At 36.6% G+C, this 27,006-nt stretch overlaps 4 protein-coding genes across 9 annotated transcripts; 1 reads left to right on the plus strand and 3 right to left on the minus strand.

Moving 5' to 3' along the window:
* Positions 1-866: 866 nt before the first annotated feature.
* On the plus strand, positions 867-5,282 carry trib3 (tribbles pseudokinase 3). Its single transcript, XM_052569657.1, has 4 exons — positions 867-1,700; positions 2,539-2,826; positions 2,932-3,224; positions 3,890-5,282. The coding sequence occupies exons 2-4, from the start codon at positions 2,539-2,541 to the stop codon at positions 4,350-4,352; spliced, it is 1,044 nt and encodes a 347-aa protein (XP_052425617.1). The 5' UTR covers positions 867-1,700; the 3' UTR covers positions 4,353-5,282.
* A 695-nt stretch (positions 5,283-5,977) lies between these two features.
* Positions 5,978-9,715, minus strand: maf1a (MAF1 homolog, negative regulator of RNA polymerase III a). The gene is made up of 7 exons (XM_052569658.1): positions 9,000-9,715; positions 8,730-8,858; positions 8,484-8,646; positions 8,252-8,373; positions 8,017-8,136; positions 7,357-7,461; positions 5,978-7,088 (listed from the first exon to the last, which is right to left on the minus strand). The coding sequence occupies exons 1-7, from the start codon at positions 9,080-9,082 to the stop codon at positions 7,067-7,069; spliced, it is 744 nt and encodes a 247-aa protein (XP_052425618.1). The 5' UTR covers positions 9,083-9,715; the 3' UTR covers positions 5,978-7,066.
* Positions 9,716-10,249: 534 nt separating this feature from the next.
* On the minus strand, positions 10,250-18,244 carry zc3h11a (zinc finger CCCH-type containing 11A). 6 transcript variants are annotated; one of them, XM_052569662.1, is made up of 17 exons: positions 18,088-18,244; positions 16,682-16,748; positions 16,426-16,519; positions 16,070-16,189; positions 15,850-15,973; positions 15,572-15,760; positions 15,329-15,394; positions 15,170-15,250; positions 14,974-15,075; positions 14,827-14,895; positions 14,646-14,741; positions 14,031-14,561; positions 13,874-13,941; positions 13,409-13,799; positions 13,052-13,215; positions 12,732-12,871; positions 10,250-11,351 (listed from the first exon to the last, which is right to left on the minus strand). In XM_052569662.1, the coding sequence occupies exons 3-17, from the start codon at positions 16,477-16,479 to the stop codon at positions 11,144-11,146; spliced, it is 2,403 nt and encodes an 800-aa protein (XP_052425622.1). In that variant the 5' UTR covers positions 16,480-16,519; positions 16,682-16,748; positions 18,088-18,244; the 3' UTR covers positions 10,250-11,143. The 6 variants fall into 6 exon arrangements, with proteins under 6 accessions (XP_052425622.1, XP_052425621.1, XP_052425624.1 ...); XM_052569661.1 differs by having other exon boundaries at positions 16,426-16,545; XM_052569664.1 differs by having other exon boundaries at positions 16,426-16,545; positions 16,682-17,232; positions 18,088-18,208.
* Positions 18,245-19,554: 1,310 nt separating this feature from the next.
* LOC127967961 (acidic mammalian chitinase-like) lies at positions 19,555-25,152 on the minus strand. The gene is made up of 11 exons (XM_052568726.1): positions 25,102-25,152; positions 23,569-23,572; positions 23,211-23,415; positions 23,054-23,104; positions 22,730-22,895; positions 20,584-20,708; positions 20,369-20,489; positions 20,089-20,271; positions 19,859-19,975; positions 19,661-19,782; positions 19,555-19,567 (listed from the first exon to the last, which is right to left on the minus strand). The coding sequence occupies exons 1-11, from the start codon at positions 25,150-25,152 to the stop codon at positions 19,555-19,557; spliced, it is 1,158 nt and encodes a 385-aa protein (XP_052424686.1).
* Positions 25,153-27,006: the final 1,854 nt, after the last annotated feature.

The raw sequence follows: 27,006 nt of genomic DNA on the forward strand, positions 1-27,006 counted from the left end.
TTAAGATTAGCTCACTGAACATACCTCAGAGGAAATTAACCTCAAGGAGATTTATAAAAATGTTTCATGTCATTTAACATCTTGAATAAAACAGACCTAAAATAAGACAATTGCTGATCAACGGTAATTGGTAAAATGTATATGCACACCATAAACATTGAGAGAATTTAATGAAAAATGTTTGAGTTCATATTGAAATGTTTGACTTTTGGTGTCTCTGCAAACTTGAACACAGTTTGAGGCACTGTTCAGATCCCCAAAGGAGACCTGAGAAGAGAAACATGTAAACTCCATGTAATATTGTTTCTGTTTAGGAGAAACGACACATCTATTTTCTGTGGTTTCATATTTCGTATTTTGCTCTATATCTGTCATCTACCTGCATGTCTCCCTGACAGGCATTTGATGTGCAACACCAACACTGGTATTGAGTCATACACAGGGGTGGGGCATTAATCTTCACAACGGAAAAAAGAACAAACTTAAAGTATATATAGCAACACGTATAACACCGTTTCCCTCGCATTAATGTACATTCACACGATTTTCTACATTAATTTGTTTATTTCCTGTGTTATTTTCCATCTCCGTTGAAATTCAATAGGAGGCTATATTGATAGCAGTCTGTGCACGACATTTTCGCTGCTTTTTTGAAAAAAGTTGTCGTGGTCAGTTTAGCGGTGTTTACTGCGTAAAATTGGCTAAACATTTTCCATTAAACGCCACGGTTAGTGTTTGCAATCCACCCCTTGCAAACTTCAACATTTGTGCGTACTACTATTGCGAAGCTCTATACTAGATGTCGTCAGACCCGAGGGGCGGAGCCAAGATGTCGCAATCTTACTAAGAACAGCATCATCGAGTCAGGCTGGTGTAACACACGGAGCATATTAGACGTGCCCAGCCGAAGTGAGATTACAGTCAGACGGTCAGGCTGAGGGTCCACGTCTGATTTGTGATCACATTACTAAAAGGACCTTTAATTTCGGCAGCAACAAAAGACCAACTAAAGGACTACTTTTTCATTTCTGTGCTGTCACCATTTAGGTCGCGTCCTCTAGTTAAACTTTCTTTGGACAATTTATTGTGTGTAGTATCACTGAACTTAGAGTTAAGTGCATCCAACAACGTTTTATCAAGTTTCATTTGTCCGGTACTCGCCGTGAAAGATCTAAAACTATATCCGACCTCCAAAGGACGTTATTACGTATATACAAACAGTGAGAATCAAGATCCAAGGAAATATTATCCATGCAGGACGCGTTCATTTAGCGGGAATAAGGAACAAAGACATTCGTGCCAACAACTGAAGATCTCTTGGTGTTGCCGCCAGACTCACAAGTATCAATTTGCTCAGTCTCCAGGACAAAGAAAAGGACAGAATACGGATTGGAAAACTCTAAACGTGCAAGAATAACTGCAAAACACTTTGAAGCCGGGGATACTTTTCAGATCACCTACTGTATAAGGCACGCGCCTCCTTTCAAACTGACTCATATTTATTCTGCATTCACTGGAGACGACATTTTCATTTATATTCTGAGACCTAACTACAGCTGACCGTTTCCCAGAGTTCATTTCATAATATTTGAATTTTCTCCCGGTGGAAATGTTCTCTGACAAGTAGACACAACTAAGTGCGCCTGTAGTTTTCATTGTTCTGTTTTGGAGAGGAGCGGGTCCTTTGTCTGAGCAGCGAGGTGAGTCCTGCAAACCTTTACGCGTCACATTAACCTCTAGAATCACTATTTAGTACAACAAACCCAAAATCCCTTAGATTAGTTCAGTTATTGATCAACTTTTCCATTGAAACGATTATTGAGAAACACTTTGGTTAAACTTTACATGGAAAGTGATGCGGCGCATGTTGTTGTTTGAACCTTGTCAACTTGGATGTCACATCATAACCCTTGAGCATTTTGAACATATTACTTAAATCGTTTATTCAGCCGGGAACTTGGTGTAGTAGTTTACGTTTGTGATAAAATCCGCTCGCTCCGGGGGATTTAGGTTCGAGTCCGACGTGACCTGGGTCAAGTTCCGAAACCTCACACGTACAAATGTTTCAAAATAGTATTTTAAAGGAAAAACGCTAACATTTTTAATAGCTAAAAAGTTAATTTCAAATACCGAAGTGGAAGAAACTAGGCTACGTCATTGTATGACGTATGCTTGAATGTGTAATAACTTAGAAACTGCATGACTCACAGTCGCCGAACAACATTTCTTAAAGAACTTGAGTCAGTATGATCGAGCACTCCTGCTCATCACATAGTCATTTAACAGTTTTAAATCATGTCCTTTCATTACACAATGTCAACGAACCTCCCATTCTTATTAAGTTAGTTGGTGTGAGATATTATACCGCGGTTACTGAGTGTTGAAGTGTGGCGCAATAATCAAATGCACTCATTTTTATCAACTTTCCTTTTCACCTTTGTGCATAGACTCTTCATTCTTAATCAAATCACCCTTAATGGTACGTTAAGTCATGGTGTCACAAGGTCATGAACTTACCTTTTCTTGTTTTTGTCACAGATGAGTATGAATCTGTCAACCCCTACACCTCCACTGCGACTGAAGCGAGTAGACTTTGAGGACTCTCACAACACCGATACTTTCAAATGCAAGCGCCGCAGACTCAGCCAGCCTCCATCCCCGGGTCTCGCGCCCTGTCTTCGCCCCCTGTCCCAGAGCCCTGAGCAGCCGGGGCCAGAGAAGCACCACGTCTCACGTATTGGGCCCTACATCCTGCTGGAGGCCACAGAAGGAGCTCAGACGTTCCGAGCGGTTCATCAGGTCACCGAGCAGGAGTACACATGCAAGGTGAGCATAGATGCTTCATTATAATGGATTTAAAATAGTTTCTGTTAATGTAAGTTGATGTAATAAGGGATCTATAATCATCTTGTTTTGGTATGTTGCCACCAGGTGTTTTCCATTAAAAAGTATCACGAGTTCATCGCACCCTACACACGTCTGCTTCCACACAGCAACATCTGCAAGATCTCAGAGATGGTGCTCGGGGAGGCCAACGTGTACATATTCTTCGAGCGTAACTATGGAGACATGCACTCATACGTGCGCACCTGCAAGAGGCTGCAGGAGGATGAGGCAGTTCGCCTGTTTGGCCAGATGGCAGCCGCGGTCGCGCACTGTCATGAGAACGGCGTCATTTTAAGAGACCTTAAACTGCGCAAGTTCGTGTTCACTGATCCACAGAGGTAAGTAACTTAGGATTTAATTCTTTAATTACTAGCCAACTGAGTCAAATCTGCTATTTGTAGAAGGGGTGCATAATATTAAACACCAGCAAATATCAAAATATATTTTGCACAGTATTGATCTTAATTGCACATGCTTATTTACCATATTTTTCTTTTAAATCATTATTAATTTGAAATCTTAAAATTAATATATATTTTTTTTTATTGTTGCAATGCTAAATTTAATTGTAGTATTTAAAATGACTATTGGTTATTTACATATGAAAAATAATAATTGGCTTATTGGTATTGGACATAATTTTTATAATGTTATTGTCATTGTTTAGGTATAACAAGATTACTCCGTAAAGGTGTTGTTAAAAAAAAAAAAAGTATAAAAAAAAAGTATAAAAAATATATTATAGTTAACTACTATATTAATGTATAAATAAATTAAAGATTAATATAAAATAAATACTTTTGTTTTTGTTTTTGTTAAAACAGCAATTTAAAAATAAAATCATGCATTTTTAAGTGTATAAAATATTAGATCCACACTAATTACAACCTGCAGGATTTGCATAGGCGTTACCTTGTATTGCTCATTCAGCAAATATTTTCTTATATTTTTAACGCAGGACGTAGTTATCAGGTGACTGATAGATGCTCTTTTGTTTCCTCAGAACAAAGCTGGTCTTGCAAAACCTGGAGGACTCCTGTCTTCTTAACGGGAATGACGATTCGCTGACGGACAAACATGGCTGCCCGGCCTACGTCGGCCCAGAGATCTTAAACTCACGGCACTCGTACTCAGGGAAGGCTGCCGACGTATGGAGCCTTGGCGTGGTTCTCTACACCATGCTAGTAGGACGTTATCCATTTCAGGACGTAGAACCCACAGCACTGTTCAGCAAAATTCGCAGGGGTGCGTTCACCATACCAGAGACTCTTTCACCCAGGGCTAAGTCACTGGTGTGTTGCATGTTGAGGAAGACTCCCTCAGAGAGGCTTGAGGCTGGAGATGTACTCTTCCACCCGTGGCTCCACTGTAATAACAACGTATCCCTCAACCAGCACTCCAGCACCAGACACTCGAGAGATCAGTTGGTGCCTGATTTTGAACCAAATGAGAATGAAGATTGTTAATGAGCTGCTTCATTCGGTTTACCCACAATCAGGGGGATTGGACTCTATGGAGGAAGAGAGATTGCCTCGCAAGGTATGCTGAGGTGTTCGTGATGGGCCAGAGACTGACCTTGTAGTCTTTACAGACCGAAGTAACGTTTTTTTACCTCTGAAAATATCCATTTGTGATCTCTCCAAGAAAATGACACCGGAGGACAAAAAAATGCTGCTTTCCTAGCAGACGTTCCACCTTGGTTCCTGAAAGAAAGTCATGAGGCTCGTGCACACTATTTTAACATCAGTATTGTCTAATCAGTGCATGGATTTCCCATTGTACAACCATGTTGTGTAAATTAAAGTACCTCTAACTTAATTCCTGGTATACTTGATGCACACTTTGTGCCTTTATGTACTGTTTACATATTTTTGCAGTGGAAAACACAGACTATTTAAAGTGCCTTTTTTTTCCAGAAAAACAGCCAATGTTGTTGGACTTGTTGAAGTACCAAAGATTTGAGTTTTTCCTCCCACAGTCTGAGCGTGTGTAACTGCAACGGGTCAGCACGAGTGCACAGAATTCAAAAGGGTTCTAAGTTTTCTGCGAGTCTCTTTTGTAAATGTCTTTCCATCTGTTAATCTATGTATGTGTGCTGTAGAGCAGGTTTAACCCTGAAGGGATGTAGGGCAAATCATGTGCCACAGGAATCATCCACATGATTTAGAGATGTGCCCGTTGAGCGAAACAAAGGCTTTACATGCGTTATCGTTTGTGATGCCTGCATGCAATGCTTTCACCCCTTTTTCGTTAAAGTACCTGTCATTTTGTAGATATCTTTTTTGTTACTAGCGAGAAGTGGACACTACATTCATTGTTGTTTCAAAGGTTGACGTACCTACAAATAAGTATTTTGTTGTTGCCAGTACAAATAAAATGAAAAAAATCAAATAAAATCAAGACTGCATTGCTGCTTATTAATGATTCATTATGAGATTTGGCCCGATTAACGATACACAATCAGTACAAAAAAGCAGTATTTTTATTTTTATCTCAGCAAGGCTGTGTAATAAGAAAGTGTTTTTTTTCTTAACAATCACAATCAGTGCACATTAAATCAGTAAATATTTATTTGACATAGCATTTTAAAAATAACAAAAGTGTTCTTTAAAAGAATACTCAAAAATGTGTTAAGCTCCCAAGAAGGAAATGTTTATGTATCATTAATGCATAAATCTGCATCCAATGAGGCTCATCCTTGATTGTTTTTAGGAATATTACTCAAAACATTTATAGTAATAAGCTATGAAGTTAAGAGCAAAAGTGATCTTACATCTTTCTGCTCGTATCCTGTTCTTATACTGGTGCAACACTGTGATACATCAAAGTGCTCACAATTACAAACATAGTCAAATCTAAAACAGAAAAGGAATTTGGTAAGATTGCAACTTCACCACATATGGCCAGATCCTCAAGAGGCCCTCCAACACATAACAGCAGACATTATGAGCTATAGCGCTCATCACGACTAAGTGTTATTTATTCAAGCCACAGAAGAAAGATTAAGCAACAGCACTGAATCTGATCAGACAAAGTGGTTCACTATCAAGCTATATGTCAAACGGGATGTAATAAAGTTAAGAAACAGCCATTGACACCCACTCAAAGTTTATAGACAATCAATATTATCCACAGAACCATGTTAGATCTACAGCTATAAACACATCAGCAAACAATATCAAGAGTCAAAAGACAACGCAAAATAAGTCTTTGTGGAAGAAAGCAGAACTGCAATGTTTACTTCATGTTATACACCTCACATATGTTACAAAATCCAAGCAAAACCTTAGAGCTTTAGAAAAACTCAACTTTACATACCCATCATGGTTTTCCTTTCACATATTTATTTGCTTTGGGGGCGCAACTAAAAAAGTTGATCCAAAGGTCAAGACACCAATAAATCTACTGGGCGATGTTTACGCTAATATCTGTTTAAATTTAATATTGTCTCTTGAGGCTAGAAAGTTGAAGGAAAATATATTAAATCCAAATCCAAAACAAAATGACACTCATCCATTAACTTATACTGTGATTAATAGAGACAAAAATCAGGGGAATGTTGCTATAACAAAAAAAAAAACATTGAATTATAAGCATGTATTGGTCTCACAAACATGGAAACTTGAAAAAACATTTAAATGTGAACTATGACTTACAATCTTTTAATTTCATTTAATGCTCAAAATGCTTTAAAACTTAAAACATTAAAGGATGATCAGAGGCAGAAGACAAGGATGCCACCTAGTGGAAATACTGAAGTAAAGTACTTGGAGTCATAAAAACTAGTGGAAATAATGAACACGAATAAATGAATGAGGTTTGAGTATCAAAAAATAAAAATACCTGGAGAGGGAGAAAACAGCCAGGGAGAATAAAACTTATATACACGCACTCAGATACAAATAACATGACCTCTTTGGAAGTGTAAAATGGCAAGTATCATAACACATATCACACATGTTCATTCAGAGGAACATTAAGAGAATGCAACGGAAAGTACACAGAAAAGTAAAGAAAAATGCTAAAGTGCAATGAATAGCACTCTCTGGATTACCACATCTCTCTATTCTTCAGAAATGACCAACGATATATAAAATTGAAACAGAAGCAGAAAAGAATAACAGGCGATTAAAACTCAGGCAAGATATGCTGGCTTCAGATGATAAGGAGGAGGGCTTCATCAGGCACACAGTGCACCGTACCTGTGGAAAGACCCATCAATCCATCATTGACCTTAATGACACAAGCTGCTGTTTGTCAGTCTGGTAATAACAGAGTAATTTTCTTTAGTTACACTACAATGTTACTTTTGGCTGTTGGCTTTCCATTAGCAAATACACTGGAACCACATGGTTTATTTGCAGTCATTTTATCTGCAGTCATAACGCAACAGCCGTGGGCGTTCATGATGCAGTACTTCCTAGAGAAGTGATAATAAATAATAACGGTGCAGTTCGCATAGTTCCTCACCTCTCTTCATCCATGTTGCCCTCTTCCTCTTCCTCATAGCTGCCCTCATCTAACTCCAGATCCAGTTCAGTGCCGATGCCAGAGTCACGTGGAGCCATGAAAAGACTAAAGGATCACAAAGATTCAGAGCTCAATTTGGTGCTAAATACACTTTTCTTATTATTAGCTATGTTAAAAAACAGTTGTGCTACTCTATTTTTGTGGAAGGATTCTTTATTAAAGTTTAAAAGGACAGCATTTATTTATGTAGTTAAAAATCTTTTGTACGTTATAAAAGTATTCGCTGCCACTTTTGATCAATTTAATGCATCCATGCGGAATAAATGTATTCTTCCACCCCCACATAACATAATACACAATGTGTAATAAAATCAAAGTTTGACTCCTAACCCTAGGGTTGTGGGTTTGAATCTCGGGCCGGCAATACCACGACTTAGGTGCCCTTGAGCAAAGGAATTGAACCCCGAACTGCTCCCTGGGCGCCGCAGGAAAAATGGCTGCCCACTGCTCTGGGTGTGTGTTCACAGTGTGTGTGTGTGTGTGAGTTCACTGCTCTGTGTGTGTGTACTTTGGATGGGTTAAATGCAGAGCACGAATTCTGAGTATGGGTCACCTAACTTGGCTGAATGTCACTTCACTACCTGACATAAAGATTCTCACCTGACAGAACGGCATGTGAAGAACACGATCCTCTTCAGTCTTTTGTTATAAAAGAAGTAGTTGAAGGACCATAGGTTGCCTTCTTCCCCATAAGGGTCGGAATCTAGATCTGGGTTGTAGCTGTAACAGAATGCAATCAGAGCTTGCTTAATAATTCAAACAAACACTATTCAAAAGCTTCATCAAATTTAAGGCAAGCCTGAATGAACACTTATTTTAAAAGCAGAATATCTACCTGTATATGTCACATTCAGCAAGGCTGATCTCCTTGTCTAGAGCCTCCCATAACTGAGGCTGTAGGTGACTGTACACCTCACCCGCAGCAGCAGACAAACTGCTGTTCACTGCATTAAACACCTGCGGGTAACATGAATTATGTTTTACAATAGTTTTATAATGTCCCATTCTATATAAGAATGAGTGCATGTATTGTTTCAGAAATTGTAACCATTTAACATCAAATTTACCCAATTAACACTAGGCTCTTTGCTGAAATCGTGGCCTTTGGTGCGACTGAAGTCGTAGTCTGGCCGGAAGGATTCATTGAGAGTGGCGATCAGGTAAAAAAGCGTCTTTCTGCTGCACTTGTCCGAAAGAGGACCCTCCCCATCATCCAAACTCTGGCTCAGTCTTAAAGTAGAACGTATTTCAGTTAATGCGCAATGACTTTGTGGAAGACATGTATTGTATTGTGTGTAAGTGAGGGGGCTTACTTGTTGGGGCTGATTCCTGAGCTCTGCGGAGGAGACAGAGCCTCCAGCACATGCGGCTGCCCCTCCTGACAAAACTGCTTAAACATCTGCTTGTCATCACCTGCCATCTTACAGGAGTAGCTCTCGATACTGTCAGTAGAAAATAAATGCTTCAAATAACACTCTTGACACCAGAACAGTGTGAATAACATGTGTGTTACACAGTTTGTCTCTGTGTTGAGTGTTCAGATATGTAAATGTTGTTTATAAAACCAAGTATTGAACACTTACCGTCCAATTATCTTACAGTCTCCCGTTTCAATAGTGAGGAGACTGTTTATGGCCTCAAAACCGGAGTTTTCCAGGAGCTTCATGGTGTATTCAACTTTTTTATATATACTGATAGAATTGCAATGACGTTTTAGAGCCACTAGGTGTCAATTTCTTTGCTAAACAACCATCGGCCTGTTATTCCGCCGTTACACCAAACCAAAACAATGTTTAGCACGTTAGTTTGGAGAATATACGGCTCAAACAGAAATATAGCAATAATAAACAAAATGCCAATACTGGGTTGTAATCAAATAACCACTAACCTCGACGTCCCCTACAGAAGCACCTTTAAAAACAAACGGCTCTCTATTACATTCAAATGTTAAAAAACAAAAATAAAATAAAAAATAAGTCACCCTTGCAGATTCTTACGACCGCGTAAATAATCTTCTCCGGTTGCTTAATGCACTTCTATGTCTAATAAATATCTCTTCCTTTTTACTGTGAAATTTCCAATACCTGCCATTAAACAAGCTAAAATTTAGAGGGAAATTATGCATCCCAGCTACTGAATCAGAACTTGAGGAGAATTCCAAGGCTTATAAAAGCCTTAATCCTCGGTTTATAGTTGTCTATTTGTGTGGAGGAATGACAACAGCAGAGGACGAGCGTTTGTGTTGCAGTTTTCGGTCGCAGTAATTCGCAGTTGTCTTTTTCCTGTGTTCTTTTCGGTCATGATGTCATAGTGGTACAAGTGTTCCATGTTTACCGCCACCTGCTGGCTCGGGGTTCAATTGCGCTTCTGTTTTCCCCCCAATCATAACAAAGAAATGTATGATTCTTTTTGTCTGATGTATGACATCAGTGATAAAGTATCAAAATCGTGGCAAAACAAATTCATTGAATTCAAATTTTTTTTTACACAAGAGTATTCTTATATTGCAATTTAAATATTCTAAAGCTGTTGTTGTTTTTTATGGTTGTATGCATGTATAAAGGTCTAAGAAAAACATCTAGAGATTTACATCCTGCCCACTTAAGAATTGTAAAGGTTGTTTCATCAATTATTATTTTATTTTTTTTTGCATCCGCACCAATTGCCCCTACTTAAGGATGGCCCTGGGTTGGGTACAAAAAGGCAATTAAAACTAAGGTTGCATCACAAACACCCGAAATATAACTAAAACAAGTATTTAAGAACTTGTTACCACAAGCTTTTACATAACATAATGCTTGCTTGATAAACCCTGTTAAAAACTGAAAAACTATTTTCTCAAAGGCATTTTATTTACAAAGGTGGTTTTGAAGAGTCGCAACTCAACTGAAGACAGACGCAGCAGTAAAGATAAGATTTTTTACATCCCAGTCCCTTAATGCATGATGTCACTCAATTAAAGTGAATAAAAAGAAGAGAAGACATGGATGGCCATGACATTTCCAAAGAAAACAAAACATACAGGGTAAGCAAGTATTTTCCCTGAGAACACTGCTTCATATTTACATTTTTGATGCAGAAAGGTGAGCAATGAGTCATAGCCTATGACCTTCAACTATCTGTCAGATCATTAAACAGTAGGACCATAAAATGTTTTGCCTAAACTAGATCAAAGGTTAACAAAATGACCTGTTAAAACAACGTTGATAATGATGTCCAAAGAACATTTAAAGGATCAGAGACACGTGACTCAAAAAGACTAAGAAAAGTGTGGCCTTGATGTGCCTCTCTAATAAAAAGCTAATTTTCAGTATACACAGTACACAAACTGAAATCTTCCTGTCTTTAATACACGTGTGATAGTGCTATAACAACTTCCAACACAATCTTTATACCTGAGGCTGTCTTACAATGGCTTAATACCTCCAACAGCTAAATAAGATTTGTTCCTCTTTTTTTTTTTTTTTAAGGACAGCTTTAGGAAGTCCACTAAAAGAAAACAAGAGGTCAAGACCTGTACAGCACAACGGGTGTTTCTCAAGCACTATGTGATAAAGAAATCAGACTTATATTGACAAGGAAAAAACTAAAAGAAACATTAAAACAGATCTATTAGAGCTTGAAAATAAAGTCTTAATTTAAAATGCTGTGGATCAAATGGTGTCACAGTCCTTTCAAATTCATAGTGGCAGTGTTTTTGTAAGAAAACGGATGACATCGCTCATGTCTAACTGTCAATCATTTCTGAGAGTTCTAATAGAAGGTCGTCCTCTCCCTTGCCCGAATCCAATTCCAAGTCATCCTCAAGACGATCATCAGTAAATTCATCCAACAGGTCTTCAAAGTCATCCACTGATGAACTGGTAACAACAGAATTACGACCAGTAGTGGTGCTGGACCGCCGAGAGCGCATGCTGGGTGTTTTGATCACAGGGCTACAAGAGACAAAAACAAAAATACATTTTTCTTATATATGTGTGTGTGTGTGTGTACAGTACACTTTCATTATGGATCTTTTGGTTCAGTACGCACGTGTACTGAATGAGGAGTTCATTTTTTTCAGGAAATTCAGACAATAAATGCTGTTTTGGTGCTCTTTGACATGGATCACTGTATTGATTTGATGGTTTATTTAAAAGGGGACAGTGCAATTTCATAAAACACATTAACAAACATGGTTAAAAAAGCCAGAATTAGCCAAAAGGCTATTTTTCGTCTGTAGTCCCCTAGCCAAGATGTAAAAAAAAAAAAAAAAAAAAAGCATTAAAATACATTTACAAGTCTATGGCAAATTGACTACAATATAAATGACACTGTAAAATAACTTAAGGTACACTGTACCAGTTACAATAATAAGAAAAAAAACATTTTCAAAAAGGCTTTAGTATATCAAATATATAATACAGCTCAATAGGCTCGGCTTTTAATGTTGGCAGACATAATTGTTAATGAGAAAAATTGTACAATTTTTTGTCAAGGCCTTGTAAGTGTTGAGCTGTCTAACCTCCTCGGGTATAAAATTCCATATATATATATATATATATATATATATATATATATATATATATATATATAATTGTAGAATGTAATATAATGATATAATATGTTTAATTGCCTCAGTTCTAACGGCAGCGAAGAGTGTGAGTGGGTGCGATCATCCCTTCCACTGTATTACTAGTTTTTAAATGCGAAACATATGAACATCTCACTCCTCACATAATCGCTCAATGTTTCAACTGCAGAAAGATGTCATTAAAACAGATTGTAAACAAAACGTCACTTAACATTTACTTCAGGCAACAGCCTGTCAACAGCTCGTTATTTGCTAGAAAAATTAAGTACAGAGAAGAGCATTTCACTAAATATTGGACTATATACACTCATTTTACTTTGACTGTTAGTGATGTCTTCATTAAATGCATGTTTAAATAAATCTGTTATGAAACAAGTTGATAGTACCTCTGTAAATTATTATATTTCAACAACAAATAGAAACTATGTAGGTTTTATATAATATATATTATATATTAAAGCTAAAAATAATTTTTTTTTGTTAATTGTAGCCTTAAAATAAAGGGCTCCCTACAGTTTAGCTGAAGTAGATTTTTATCCCTACGAAAATTTGCCATAATTTTTTTCTCCTACTGTAACGAGCTTTACAAAATATTTCTATAGCACATTTTGTTTTTTCTCTTGCTGTACCGAAACCATACTGAACCTTGACGTCAGAACCTAGGTACATACTGAACCGTCACACACAATTTATTATTTAAAAAAAGCATAATGTCTAAAATACATGAGAACAATTTCCATACCTTTGGGGGACCGCAACAATTTCAGGAGATGTAGTACTGGCAGGCTCAATGCAGTTCACAGGCACCATCTGAACATCCACGGTGTTGGAAGGCATCTGCTGAGCATTGGACTGCACATCTGGAGAGGTTGGGGACTCCATCTAAAAGGGTTTAAAAAATTTTTTAAAACTGTATTCTATATATATATATATATATATATATATATATATATATATATATATATATATATATATATATATATATATATATATTTTTTTTTTTATACAGTGATGCACCAGACTTGCCTAACACCTTTAATTAATGAATAAACTAACTCTTACCTTAAGATGCTTGTTGGGAATAACCAGCGAGGAAGGTGATTGACAGGCAGTGTTAAGAGGTTTGACTTCAGCAACAGCAGAGTGAACTCTTGCAGCTTTCCTCTTTTGGGTAGGCTGGGCTGCCGGCTTTATCACTGATGGCTTCACATTCACCTTGGGCTTCACTGAAATGCAGGCAAATGCAATGGAATTGAGTAGGCCATTTGGAAAAGTTATTCATTTCAATTTTATACATGCAGGTACACTTTATTACATAAATATCAGTACTACTGTAAGTATTACAGTCATGTAGAAAGCAATAAAAAAAAACGTTAAAGAGATATTAAATATGACCATAAATTAATGTTAAATTCATACCCTTGGTCTCTGTTTGAATAGTTCCCTCATTTAGCTGGACAGGTTTCACAGGAGAGGTTGAGGGCTTTGGTGTGTTTGATTGTGTCAGTGTGTTCCTCGATGGAGTCCTGTCTCCAGAGTGCTTGGGAGAGCTTTTCTGGGGTGCTTCTGAGGCAGCAGGGAGCGGAGAGCTCTTGTGTTTGAGGGCAATCCGCTGTCTCACAGTTGTTTGTGGTTGGCCAGATGGTTCAGAATCTGGCGGCGAGGCAGCGGGTGCAGACAGTCCTGCGTCTTTCTGGTTGGTGGAGGTGACTTGCTCCTCTTGCAGCTTGCGGAGTCTCTTCTCTCGCATGATCTCTTCAAACGTTTTTACTTTAACGGTCTCACTGGCGGGTTTACCTTTTCCATTCGCCTGCGAGTTGAACGGAGCAAACAATTATTTGAGAAACAATATGTATGCCTGCTGTTTTGTTTCATTTGTCTTACCTCTATTGCAGGTTCTGGTTTCTTCTCAGGTGCATCTGGTTTTGTCTGACCCACAGTGCACGCAGCTGCTGGAAAGAATTAACAGCTATGTGAACACACTTCTTTGGGCTTATGACAACCATTTCAAACTAGTAAAACATGAATGTGTCTGATTTACATGAGTTTTTATTAATGCGTAGAATGCGCCTCTTTGGAGGTGCACTTGACTCTGCTTCAGTTGAGGTTGGGGTCTTCTCATCTGTGGTCTCTTGAAGCTGTGCCTGCATCCGGGCTGCCTTTTCCCTGCGTATTTCCTCCAGCGTTTTTACTCGTACCTCCCCAGCTGCCACAGGAGCCTTGACCGCAGCTCCGGCAGTGGAAGGTCCTTCATTCCCCTCTGGGCTTCTGGCTGTTGTGCTCACTTCCTCTGCTTTTTTTTCCTGCATTTTTTTCTTTTCGTGAAGGATTTCAGAGGTCTTAACTTGAGGTCCGCCAGCGGGTTTGACAGTTTTCTTGGATGGGCTTAGCTCCTTCGCCGGCACTTCTTTTACAACACGCACAACTTTACTTGTTTTAAGATTTCTGGCTGCCTTCTCTTGCCGAATCTCCTCGAGGGTTTTTATACGGATATCTCCAGATGATTTTGGCTCGCTGTCAGTGGTAGTTGGGGCTGCAGTCAACCCAATTCTTTCACGCACTGGTTTCTGAGCTATAAAGAGACCAGGAAAATAGAAATTATGAAAAAGATACAAAAGACTGACCCAACTACAGCTGCCACAAACAAATCTTTCACCTTTCTGTGGTAGCACGTCTGTGGAGGATTCAACAATTCCACCCAGACGATCAGCAAGGCGTCGTTTTAAAGGTAGGTCTTCCTCCACAGGAGCATCTTTAAACGACAACATCATCTTTCAGTTTTTGTAAAAGGGGTCGCAGATATATAAATTTGAAGCAAATGGATTTCATAAGCTTACCTCTGGCCGAAAGTCTTTTCCCAAGTCTGTCTGCAATTTTTCTTTTTCCAATCTCATTAACAGAGGAATCTGCGACAGATTTTAAAATTATTTAATGGTTTGATACTGTAAAAAAAAATTTATTTTAAAACCTGATGGACCACCCACCAATGCTGGCATTGTTAACTTCCAGACGTGAGCGGGATTTAATGTTTTCCTTTTCGATAGCAGTTCCTTTGTTTTGGGCTGAGCCTTGCATGATGGACTGCCCTGCAAACAAACGAAAAGCGAATATTTAAATGATGCACCAGATGTCTTAACAACAAAACATGCCCAAATAAAACAGTGCTGAAGATTCATTTACCAGATTTCTTCAAACTTGCCATGAGTGCTTTCCTCAATCTGATCTCCTCTAATGTCTGGATACCGAAGTCCAGCGAATCATCTGCATGACAGATGAGGATTAAATAAAGCTCCTAATATATTAAAGAAAATATCAACAGAACATGGAAACAGTCTTTACTTTTACTTGGAATCATTTTTCTGGGGGACCCGCCAAGAGATTCATCTCCTTCTTCTGAGAATTGATCTGCAAGTATTGAAGTAAAAAGACAGTGAGTATTTCTAGATGAACTCTGCGGCCAGTAGCTCCAACCCTAATTAAACACACCTGAACCAGCTAATCAAGGACTAATTACAGGTTAGAATCAACTACTAACGAGATTGGACAGCCTGGTCAAGTTAAGTCACAAAAATGTGAGCTCACCGTCCTCATCATCATCATCAACAGGGTTGATGACCACTGGTGGATGGGTAGGGCTCGGGACATTCTCTTGGGTCTCCGTTCTAATGACCCCTCTCAACTGCGGGTTAGTGGGGTTTGCAGTGGGCGCAGGGACTTGGTTGACTTGGTCTTCAAGTGGGGTCTCTTCCTTCTCCTTTTGCACTGCTTGTCCTATTAAAAAAGTAAAGACAAAGGCCAGTTCATATTAGAAATTTATAAAGACCGGTATAGTTCAAACTACTGTAAAGACAACAAAATACCTTTGTCTGGGGCAAAATAATTCCCATTGATGATGCGCGGCTTCTCATGATGGAAAGCACAGTGAGGTTTCTGGCAGCCAGCCGGCTGCTTCTCCCAATAGCATGCGATTTCCTTGCGGTTTTTCTAGAAAGTAATAAGAAGGTGGATCATTATTAAGGTCCCATTTGAGAAACAATGCAAGAATCTTAACAGAAAGAGGTTTTGGAATCGGTCACAAACCTTTATTTCCATATGGCGAAACTTGCAGATGTCACGGAAGCACCTTTGCTCTTGCCACAGGGTGCAGACCGTCTCGCTACCCATGGCGGCCTCGCAATGGCGAAAAGGGCAGCTGTCACCCTTTAAAGGCAAATTGCAACACCAAAAATTAACTTTTAATCACGATCATCATCTTTTTTATGCATGTAAAAAAACCTTTGCATATTACATTTCATCATAATACTTTTCACATTAAATCTTTATTTAACAATGTAATATTTTATTTATTATACATACCTAAATATATGCATATATACAAATATATATATATGGGTACATAATGCACAGCATATGACTATTTACACTTTTTATTTTACCTTAGTACAGGTGGAATAGTAGAAGAAGTAGCAGTCATCTCCTTGCATGGTCATTCTGGCCTCTTCAGTGATGCTGGGATCTCGTCCTGGACTCCTGCGATAAGGTCTACGTGAATCTCCCTATTTAGAGTGTTACAAGCCTATTCATGCCCCTGTAGATCCTTTCACAGTTTTCACTTTCACATTCTGTCCTCAATGATGCAAAATGGTGGCCGATATTTACTTGAGAGAAAGAAGTTGCAAGAACTTAGTTCACCTGCAGTGGCTGAGATGTTCCCTGGTGATCTCAAGCACTTGAAGGGTCGCTCCGGACTGTATGGATCCTGAAGGAACACTGGACTGATGAGTAAAGACTGAACAGGGGGAGAGATGGGGCAACTTTTGCCTCTCTTAGAAACTTGTTCCCATCAGACTGCTGTGTTAAAATTGGCAGGTGGTGGAAAATGTCCGTTTCATTTTTTTTTTTTTTTTTCAATATTGTTGACAATTGAGCGGTGAGGGGGTTTGGGGGAGTTTTAAAAAAATTCCTCAAGCTAGATGTGGTCAAAAAAAGATAGACGAGGGCAAAAAAAGGGAACTGGATATCTTGGAGATGTTGGAAAGAAACAAAACGAAGGATTCTCTTCTACATTTGCTGAAGGCAGGTGGAAAATTTAAAGGGGGTAGACTGGAACTTTAAAAAAAAAATGCTCAATAAAGGACACCCAAAAATCAATGGTGAGATAAAAAAGCAGCAATCTTCAGGGAAGCTATTTCATTCTCCAAATCCAGTTATCCTCTGGAATGAAGGACAAGTTCTTGCATAACCTATATTTCAAAAAAAGAGACAAAAACACTCCCCATGTCCTGAACAATTGGTTATAGGAATAAGAACATGAACATAACATTTTATTACATGGGAATCTTAAAGCAAACTGAACATGTTTTGGATTTATATCACCTGTAACTGGACACAATAATACGTGATAACGCACACAAACAACTTCAGATTGGGAAGACATTTTTGTATTTGAACTCATTTTGGTTCTGGATATCGTTTTTTCGAGCATGATAAACCATCAAGTTTTAAAATTGGTATTATCTGAATGAACATTTCGCAGATTTTGAATCCGCACCTGTACATTCAGAGTCAAGTTTACAAAATCAGCGTCAGTAAATCTCAAATACTTTAACATATTTTTTTTTTTTCAAATGAAGAAAAAAAAGTAACTGATATTACACAATCGAACGTTACACACTCATAAATAAACCAAAAGGACTTTTATTTATTTATTTTTATATATATTATGTTTCCATTGAGTTTTTCCAAATTTCGATTACGATTAACGTTAGATACATTATAAATTATACTGACAGTTCAAAAGATAGTTTTATCCCCTTTTGTCTTGTTAGGCCTTTAGTGTCGTATTTGGTCTGACTCACTAAACTACGAAAGTTGTCAGATGAGAAACAGAGACAAACAACGTGTAAAGAACAAATAATTATTTCATATGTTCAAGCCTAAAAGCTGTTTACGTGAAAATAACACCGTGTTCTATGGCTTTCGAACAGCATGTTGCTAGCTTCGGGTAAGTTAGCATGTTGTTAACTTTAGCACGACTAACGTTACTGCACTTAAATAAAATAAATCAGCGATTAAATAAAAAGTTCAATCACAATTACCAGTTTAAACCGATTGGAATTAAGTATGTTCGGTTTGGTGCATGTAGACAGTCGTGGCCGACGCTCCTGGACTGGACTTTATCCCTTCTTGACTTCACAGGCGTAGAAAATGGCGCCCGGCTACCCAGACGGCAAAGTGCTGACGAACAGACTCGTTAAAGGGATAGTTCACCAAAAACTGTAGCAAAGAGTATTTGACTGTAGGTGTCGCTGTTCTAATCTAAACCATAGACATATTTATATGTTCTAAACCCCTACGACTTTCTTTATTCTTCAGAACCTGAATTCCTGTAAGTCAAGCCAGAGGAAAAATATAGGGTAGTATCTTTTTGTTTTAAAAGAGATCCAAACGACTTGTGCGCTACATTTCTTGTATTTAACAGTGGTTTATTTATTTTATAGCGACTTATTTAAAAGTATGACTTTTTTGTGTGTTGGGCAGAAGAAGTGTATGCAGATTTGAAAGAAAATAAGAGTTTATAAAAAATTATTATAAGAGTTTAGGAGTTAGGCTAAAATAAAGAAATTAAAAAGTAGTATCTGAGTAACCTAGTGAAAAGAACACAAATACACCATTTTGTATGTAGTATATGTTTAACTGATTCTCACTCGCACTGTATCTAGAACAATAGCCAGAAATCTAACATACACCATGTTGCTCACTTACTTTTTAATGTAGCTATTACTTTTAACTAGACACACAATGCAATTATTAATAATTATGGCAAAAAAACAAAAATAAAAATATAAGAATCTTCATATATTCCAGTAAATGGATGCAAACCTACATCTTGTGCTTCACATTACATGTGCAGAGTCAATTTCTCAAAACAGTTTCGTCAGTTTTAACATCTAACAAATGTTATTTAGCTGCTTATTTATGCTACACTGGTTGCTTGACTATTGACAAAATGGCTCAAAAATGAATTTTAAAGCAAAGGAATATGATTTCACATTAACAACCACAACTATTCACAAGTACACCACATGCAACCATACTGTATGTAGGCTACAACCTAGCTATCCTGTATTTTAGATTTAGAAAATTATGCTCAGCTGTTTTGCCATCTATATATATATATATATATATATATATATATATATATATATATATATATATATATGTATGTATATATCATTAAATCAACATGTTACCCATAAAATATGTTATGCCACTGAGTTAGAAAACTTGCACTCCCTAATGTAATAAAAATGATCATATGGGATGGACGTGCTGGCCCAGAATTATTTATAATGGCAGGGGTGCACCAGGTGATATTTGTCATCCCTCTAGTACAGCTATAAAATGAGTTGGAATCCATTCTGTGATAAAGTCCATCTGATCTGTTTGCACAGAACTGACTTTTCAATGCAGGAAGAGAGCTGAGAATGTCCACACATGTTGGCAGTGGTGAAAAGCCCTTTCCAAATGTTACAAAGGAGTTTGTAGTCATAGAACCATTCAATTCATCTTTTGCTCCTGTAACAAATCAATAATTATATATCAGAATCTGAAGATAAATAACCATTCTAAAAATCAAATCAATTAATGCAAATCTTACCAAGGATTAACCATTTCTTCAGGAGGTTGACTAAAGGGTAACTGCCTTGTCCACAGAAATATCCAGAAAAATCATCCAGGTCTAGAGCCCATACAAATGCACCCCCAAAGCCATGTTCCTGTAAGTATTTTATCTTAACAATAACAAGCAGAGCTGTTATTATATTCTGTCAATTTAAACGTGGAAGTAGTCTATGTAACAGAATGTACCTTAATTTCAAAGCTCCTCAGATTGTCAAAACCCACCCAATCACTGCCTTTAAAAGAAAAAGGAACTTTCTGGTCTTCTATCCATTGTACTGCCCCGCCATTTAGGAAGAGACATATCTTGAAAAAAAGAAAATATTTCTTAACTTAAAATAGACAAGCATTTGCAATTAATATTACAAATTTTGAACAAAGGTTTTTGTCTAGAAAATATATTTTCCTATGAGGTTTACTTCAAAGTAAGACCACAGGCCCATCTCTTGTGTATAAGGTCCAGGAGAAGCCAAGATATTGGCTGGGGCTCCAACTCCACTCTGAGAGGAGGTGAGGATGAAGGAACGTCCATACGTGGCAAAGCCCATCAACAACTTCTCAGGAGGAGCTCCCTGGAATCTCCAGTATTTTAGTGCAGAATCCTGTATGCAAGATGAAAATATGAAAACTACCCAGCAGCAAATTCAAGTTATTCATTGTCTTGAAGCCTGTGCTCATAATAAGAGTCAGTCTGCTTACGGTGTTTGAGTTGATATCCTCCTCGTCTTGGATGCCACTGTACAAAGGGCTGTGATGTCTTGCGAAGCCATCTTTAAATGTATGAAAATCAAATGTCTTGACACTAATAAAGTCCAGATACCTAAAAAAATGTTTTTTACATTTTTAAGCTTTTTGGGGCAATTTTTGTAATTGTCATAAGATATCATGGTGGCTGAATGACATGTTGCTCTTACTTAGAAATCTCTGGAATATTGTAGCTCCTTTCAATAACTTCTTTCTGTGCTGAAACGGTTGCTGTTAGTATCAGTCTGACGTATTTGTTTGACTGGCCTTCAGCTAGAAAGGACTCCAGAAGTTCCTTAAGTTTCACAAAACTCATTTAGTTGGTAATCATTTTTAATTATTTTAAGCATAAACCATAATAAACTTTCTGCTTAAACCAAGAAGAAGAAAAACATGTTTGAAAAATGAAATGAATGTAGAGAATCATTAAAGTCTGTTTCGATTAGAAAATTGGGAAAGTTTTGATGATGGTTCAGTTGATGAAACAACCACTTTTTTTTTTTTTTTTGCGTCGAGTTGGTTATACCTTCAAAAGAAATTCAAGTGTATTCAAATATTAATACATACGTGTCTAAAAGTATAAAAGAAGTTATAGGCCTACATTTGAGGAAAGGAGCACTTAAGAATAAAGTTATTAAGGTATTTAAACAAACAGAAAGAGAATAAAAAATTATATTGAAGGAAGCAAAACAAGCTCATAGACATTATAAAAACAATGACTTGATTTTTTCCCTCAAATAAATCTATTGTAACTGATTTTGTTTTGGGAATTAACTAGTATTATTATTATTATTTTTATTTTTAATAGATTCAAATCAACGGGTAAATATGCCAAATGCAATGAAATGATAGATGCCGTAGCTCCATTATCTGCAGAGATAATTGGTATATGACATCAGGACGTCAGAAGTGTTTTAATCCATCAATAGGAAAAAAAGCTGTTGGTCCTGAAGGGTGAAGTGCATTTTTTTTTAAGAACTTAGGAAATAAATTAGCCCTAGTGTGGCAACTATTGATACACACATATTGTTCCTGTGTTATTGAAGACTGCGTGTAAAACCATTATCCAAAGTTCCATGTCTGATTTTAGGATTTTAGACCAATAGCCCTTACTTCAGTAATTTGGAAATGCTTGGAAAGATTGTTACTTCAGCATTTAGTTCAGATGGTTAAAGACAAACCTGACCCTTTATAGTACTGAAGATGCTGTTGCTACTTTAGTACCTATTTTAATTTCTAAACCTCAGATAAACCTACTACTGCAGTAAGAATTTTGTTTCTAGATTGTTCCCCGACGTTTAACACAATACAGGTTGATATTTTGGTGTCAAAACTTGTACAGTTGAGCTTAAATTCCCAATTGATGATGAGTGAATAAAAAGTCATCTGCTATTATAACAAATGTTGGAGTACCCCAGGGATGTGTTAGTTCTGCTATACTTTTGTTGAGCTGACATGACAAATCAATATATTTTAAATTATTCTGATGACACTGTTTTAATATTCGTGTTGAATGGTTTGGAAAGTCCTGTGCTACATCAACAGGGTGTGACAAAATTCACAAAATTGGTAGAATGGTGTAGAAATCATTTGGGTACACATTTGATGGTTGTACATTGCCTGATGTTATTCATAATGAACAAATCAGACAGGTTAAAATGTACAAATATTAGGAGTGATGGTGGAAGATATGCTGTCTTGGAAGGATCACATTGATACTCTTTGTAAAAGAGTAAAGCAAAGAACTTACTATCTTTGTCGTCTTAGATCTTTCAGAATGCGAAGGAAGAGACCTTTGATATTCTTTATGTCTGTGTTTCTGAGTATACTGGAATATTGTAATTCTATATGGTATAAAAGGTAAAAAAAAAATTGTTTAATTACATAGAAGTCTGTTCAAGGATTGTTGGCCAGTCTCTTGTGAAGTTATATATGATTTAGCATATTATAACAACCTGTTAAGGCTAGATAATAATAGCTGATTCTAATCACATCCTGCATTATGAAGTTGTCTCATTGCAGTCAAATTGGAGGTTTCAACAGAGTGAGGATGAAGCATTCATTTTGCATCAGGCTATGCTTGAGTTGAATAAGACACTTCGAATCAAGAGCATACGAGGTGAAGGTGCTGTAAAGTGTAGGGTGTATTTTTAAATGTACAATGCTTGATGTTTTTGTACTGTGTAGATTAAATGCATTTGTTGGTGTTCAATGTTGTAAACATGGATACTGTCAGATAAGAAACATTTCAGACTTGTCTGACAATAAAGTACCATCATCATCATTATTATATGAAAACATATTTTTCATTTTAACCTTGCACAGTAGAGTGAATTTCATTTTTTCTTCTAGACGCGTCTCTGAAGTGCCTTTGTTTTCCCAGTCCAAATCCAGCCCATCAAAGTTATACTTCCTCAGAAATTCTATGGAAGACTTGATGAATGTCTGTCGGTTTGTCCAGTTGGACAGCATAATGGAGATTCTAATGTGAACAAGTAAATTCATGACTACTTACTTCACTATAACTTGTAATGTGGCTTACAAATGTTTCAGATTAATCTCAAATTTGCTAAATCTCTCTCAATAAGCCTTGTTTTTGTAAAAAAAATAAAATAAAATAAACAGAAAAAGAATGCTTACTGGTTTGAGTCCTGGTCTCTGACGGACAACAAGGTTATTAGGTGAGGATTTCTAAAAGAAACATTTTTGTGAAGTCTGTGTCACATACCAGAACATCTGACAGACCAAAAATATACAAGACTAGAAACGTGTATCTCTGAGCTAGAAGCATCCTTACCGGTTCTTAAGTGCATTGAAGGTCGAGTAAAGGGCCACATCATTCCACTCACTGCCTGCTATGTTATTGGCATAGTTTACAATGGCAAATGCATAGATCAAATGAGTACACAAGTATGGGTCCACATTCTCAGGAAGGTACTTAGCAGTTCCTGCTCTGTACTGAGACCAGTTTGTGAAGTAACACACCAGTCTTGAACAGGTTACTGAGGAAAAATACAATATAAAAATACACATACTAACATGTCAAACGTAATTTGTATGTGATATAATTTTAATGAATAATTCTCAATCTCTCAGTACTTCTTAAAAAATATTAGAATTTTCATTTTAATGCAGTGGATTGAAAATAACCTTACCGAACTGAAAGAACAAAATCAGGCCTGACAAAAATGGAAAAAGATCATTAATAGATGCTTTTACATTGTATTAATATATTAACCTTCCTGTTGTATTCCAAAACTTCTGCTTTGTGGTCAAACTGACATACACTGGTTTCCATGCAATTTTCCAAAAATCTGCACTATGAAAAAAGACATCCATTGTAGCTTGGTTTTATGTTCAGAAATCAGCATAGACACAACATAATGTTAATGATGTTTTGTCTTGGTTCCTTATAGTATAAATAATATCTAACAATATATATTATCTCTTGCTATAACCCTAAATGAGAAATATTCACAAAATGTAAAGGAGAAATAAATAGTTTAATCGGTATTTCAAGAATTTTGAAAATCGAATGTTGTTCTAATTGACCCCAACACAACATAGGGTTTAAATAAACGTATTTGGATAAAAATAGACAAAATACCTGTTAAACGTGTTATTCCCCTGTTCATTTTGTTGCTTCTACATGTCCCTTTAGTGTTTTTGTGGGAAACTCAGCATAAAGTAAAATTAAGGGTGGGGAGAGACAGGGAGGGCTACACATGTATAACATGACACTAAATATCAGATCAGATTTTTCTTGCCGATAGAAAAATCAGAATTTCAGTCAGATTTGGCCAATCCAGATTTATCTGACTGTAGTAACATACCAATAAAGATTTATTTATTTTGCAACTTATTGTTTTGAATGAACATTTTTCTTTCTTTGACAGACACAGTGAAGATTTAATGTATCTCTCTTGGTGGATTCAGTGGTATGGATGTCCATTCCCTTGAGGCTGTTCACAATAGGAGGAAATGAAATGCTATTCAAAACAATTGAGAATACAACGGCAACTTTATTTTGAGATTGTGAAGAAAAAAGCTCATGCACTGAAATCTTACACATTTTATTGTGAATGAAAGTGTGCTACTAAATGTTAAGCTCTTCACATTTAAACACAAACATCATAAACAATATCTAAACATTTGATCTTGTTGGATAGCCTTGTTGTCTTATCTAAGAAAAAAAAAGAAAAGAAACAACTGATCTGACATGACATGACCTAAAAAAAAATAAAAACTGATCTGACATGACCTATTTTCAGTTTCACCTCAAGCTCTCTACTATTATTATTTCTGATGAAGCTAGAAACTCTAGTAGTGTACCTAAACTGCACAAACATCATATGTTTCAGTGACTTCAGGCACGTGGACATACAAATATTCATTACATTATCTTCAACGGCCTTAGGATGAACCCACTCCTTCTGTAGGATCATAAAGGGATACTATAGACATATATAAGTAACTTCAAGCTAATATTTATGATAATATGTACCCAGTGTTGCACAAGAAAGTTACATTAGGTCATTGTTCAATAAGATAGAGATACATTTGCTCTTTTTTACTGGAAAGTGTGTTTAATGCAGACAGAGACAAGGGTCCAGACAGGGACGAAGGTCATACAGGTGTCATTCCAGTGATAAAAATAACAACAACACTGCAGTTAGTATCAACATTACCTGAGCTTGCACTCCAACATCATCTTTGACCTGTCTAAATACCTCCAACATTAGTGGGACATTGTAAAATAACTAATAAAAGTGTCTATCATATTGATTTAGTTTAGTCTTAATTTCTTAATTTAATCATACCCCCCTCTGTATTTTAATTTGTGCTGTACCAGTCAAACGTTTGGTATAATACGATTTGTAAATGTTGCAAGACATATATTTTGGTCATGTATAATTTCCAGTATTTCCATAACACATGATCCTTCAGAAATCATACTAATATGCTGAGTTGCTGCTCAAGAAACATTTTTATTTTTATTTTTCATGCTGAAAGCAGTTTTTGCTGCTTAATATTTTTTTGGAAACCTTTATATACCATACACAAAGTTTGGGGTATAAGTATAAAAAAAGAAAGAAAGAAAGAAAAGAAAAACAAATTAATATTCTTATTCAGCAATGATGCATTAAATATATGAAATGTTACAGCAAAGACATACATAATGTCACAAAAGATACTTCAAATGCAGTTTCTTTCTTTCTATTCATCAAAGAATCCTTAAGTTGTTAGTCAGCAAAAACCTTTCCACGCTGATAAGAAGAACCATATTAATTAATTACCAGTAATAATTGATTGCCAAATCAGCATATTAGAGTAATTTGTGAAGGATCGTTGTTAAGTCACGTTGGAGTACTGAATGATCTTTAAGATAGTATTAACATTTCACAATATTACTGTTTTACTGTATCTGTAATCAAACAAATGAAGCCTTGGTTAGCACGAAAGACTTTCAAAAACATAAAATCCTAGCTATTCCAAACATTTGTCAAGAATAGAATTTTGAAGCTTCCTTCTTGGTTACATTTTAATAAAGCATGTACTGCCTTTTCAAACAAAACACTTAAAAGTAATCACAGACTGATATTACTGTTCTGCAACTGGCATTACAGAGACTAACAAAGCGTCACGGAGTATTACTGGTCTTGGTGCAAGTGACATATGCCTCGAAAAACACGATTTTAAAAGTGAATTAGCGTCTGTTAATTTTTTTTTTTTTACCTCATCAGCATCATTTTTACCCAAGCAGTGTTGGTTTTCATTAGTAACAGACCTGAGAGTGAATTGTCCAACTTGATAATGCAATATAAGATTCCTATCTAGAGATAAGATACGATTTTGTAAGATAGGATAAAAAACCCAAATCCCGTTAAGACTTTAATAGGCCTATACATTTATGAAGATCCTTATTTAAGATGTCACATCTTAAATTCGATTCGATTCGATTAGATTAGATTAGATTAGATAAACTTTATTGTCATTGCACATGTAAGGTACCGAGCAACAAAATTGAGTTAGCATCTAACCATAAGGTCAATAAGCAAGTACAGAATATACAAGGTCATATTTTACAAATGTACAATAAATATACAAATAAGGCAGTGTATGGACATCATTTAGAGATTTTAAATACTATCAGCATGATATAAAGATAGGTGTACTATGAACATACAATACAGATGGATTATGTAAAATTGTATGTACATTATAGGCAGAAATTATGAACATATGAACATCATTTACACTAGTGCAGTAGACAATAAAGTGCATAGAAAATATTTCAGTGTGCAAACGGATTACTCAGTATTCTGGATGAACAGACAGTAGTGCAAGTAATAACAAATTAACTTTTTAATTTGCTTGTTTGTAAATAGATGTATTGATGAAGAGGGGTGAGGAGTCTATGTGTGGTGTATGTGTGTGTGTGTGTGTGTGTGTGTGTGTGTACGGGTGTTGGGGGGTTTCAGAGGGCAGAGTTATTAAGAAATTAAGACCTAAGATAAGAAACTTTCTGTAATACACCCCCAGAGGCTCTCAGACCCCAGGGGGCTAATAAACATATTTATAGCACACTTGAC

This window comes from Carassius gibelio, chromosome B11, assembly GCF_023724105.1.
Source record: "Carassius gibelio isolate Cgi1373 ecotype wild population from Czech Republic chromosome B11, carGib1.2-hapl.c, whole genome shotgun sequence".
Taxonomy (NCBI): domain Eukaryota; kingdom Metazoa; phylum Chordata; class Actinopteri; order Cypriniformes; family Cyprinidae; genus Carassius; species Carassius gibelio.

Excerpts from the sequence above, each read along its gene's own strand:
- trib3 (XM_052569657.1), top strand. The coding sequence starts at position 2,539 with ATGAGTATGAATCTGTCAACCCCTACACCTCCACTGCGACTGAAGCGA. Across the intron at positions 2,827-2,931 it reads AGCAGGAGTACACATGCAAG|GTGTTTTCCATTAAAAAGTA; the intron begins GTGAGCATAGAT and ends TGTTGCCACCAG. Across the intron at positions 3,225-3,889 it reads GTGTTCACTGATCCACAGAG|AACAAAGCTGGTCTTGCAAA; the intron begins GTAAGTAACTTA and ends TTGTTTCCTCAG.
- maf1a (XM_052569658.1), bottom strand. The coding sequence starts at position 9,082 with ATGAAGCTCCTGGAAAACTCCGGTTTTGAGGCCATAAACAGTCTCCTC. Across the intron at positions 8,137-8,251 it reads GCTGAATGTGACATATACAG|CTACAACCCAGATCTAGATT; the intron begins GTAGATATTCTG and ends ATTCTGTTACAG. Across the intron at positions 7,462-8,016 it reads TTCACATGCCGTTCTGTCAG|TCTTTTCATGGCTCCACGTG; the intron begins GTGAGAATCTTT and ends GTGATCCTTTAG.
- zc3h11a (XM_052569662.1), bottom strand. The coding sequence starts at position 16,479 with ATGACCATGCAAGGAGATGACTGCTACTTCTTCTACTATTCCACCTGT. Across the intron at positions 14,896-14,973 it reads AGTTAACAATGCCAGCATTG|ATTCCTCTGTTAATGAGATT; the intron begins GTGGGTGGTCCA and ends AATCTGTCGCAG. Across the intron at positions 13,942-14,030 it reads ACGCATTAATAAAAACTCAT|CAGCTGCGTGCACTGTGGGT; the intron begins GTAAATCAGACA and ends AATTCTTTCCAG.
- LOC127967961 (XM_052568726.1), bottom strand. The coding sequence starts at position 25,152 with ATGTTGGAGGTATTTAGACAGGTCAAAGATGATGTTGGAGTGCAAGCT. Across the intron at positions 23,105-23,210 it reads TTCAATGCACTTAAGAACCG|AAATCCTCACCTAATAACCT; the intron begins GTAAGGATGCTT and ends TGTTTCTTTTAG. Across the intron at positions 19,783-19,858 it reads TGAGGAGCTTTGAAATTAAG|ATAAAATACTTACAGGAACA; the intron begins GTACATTCTGTT and ends GTTATTGTTAAG.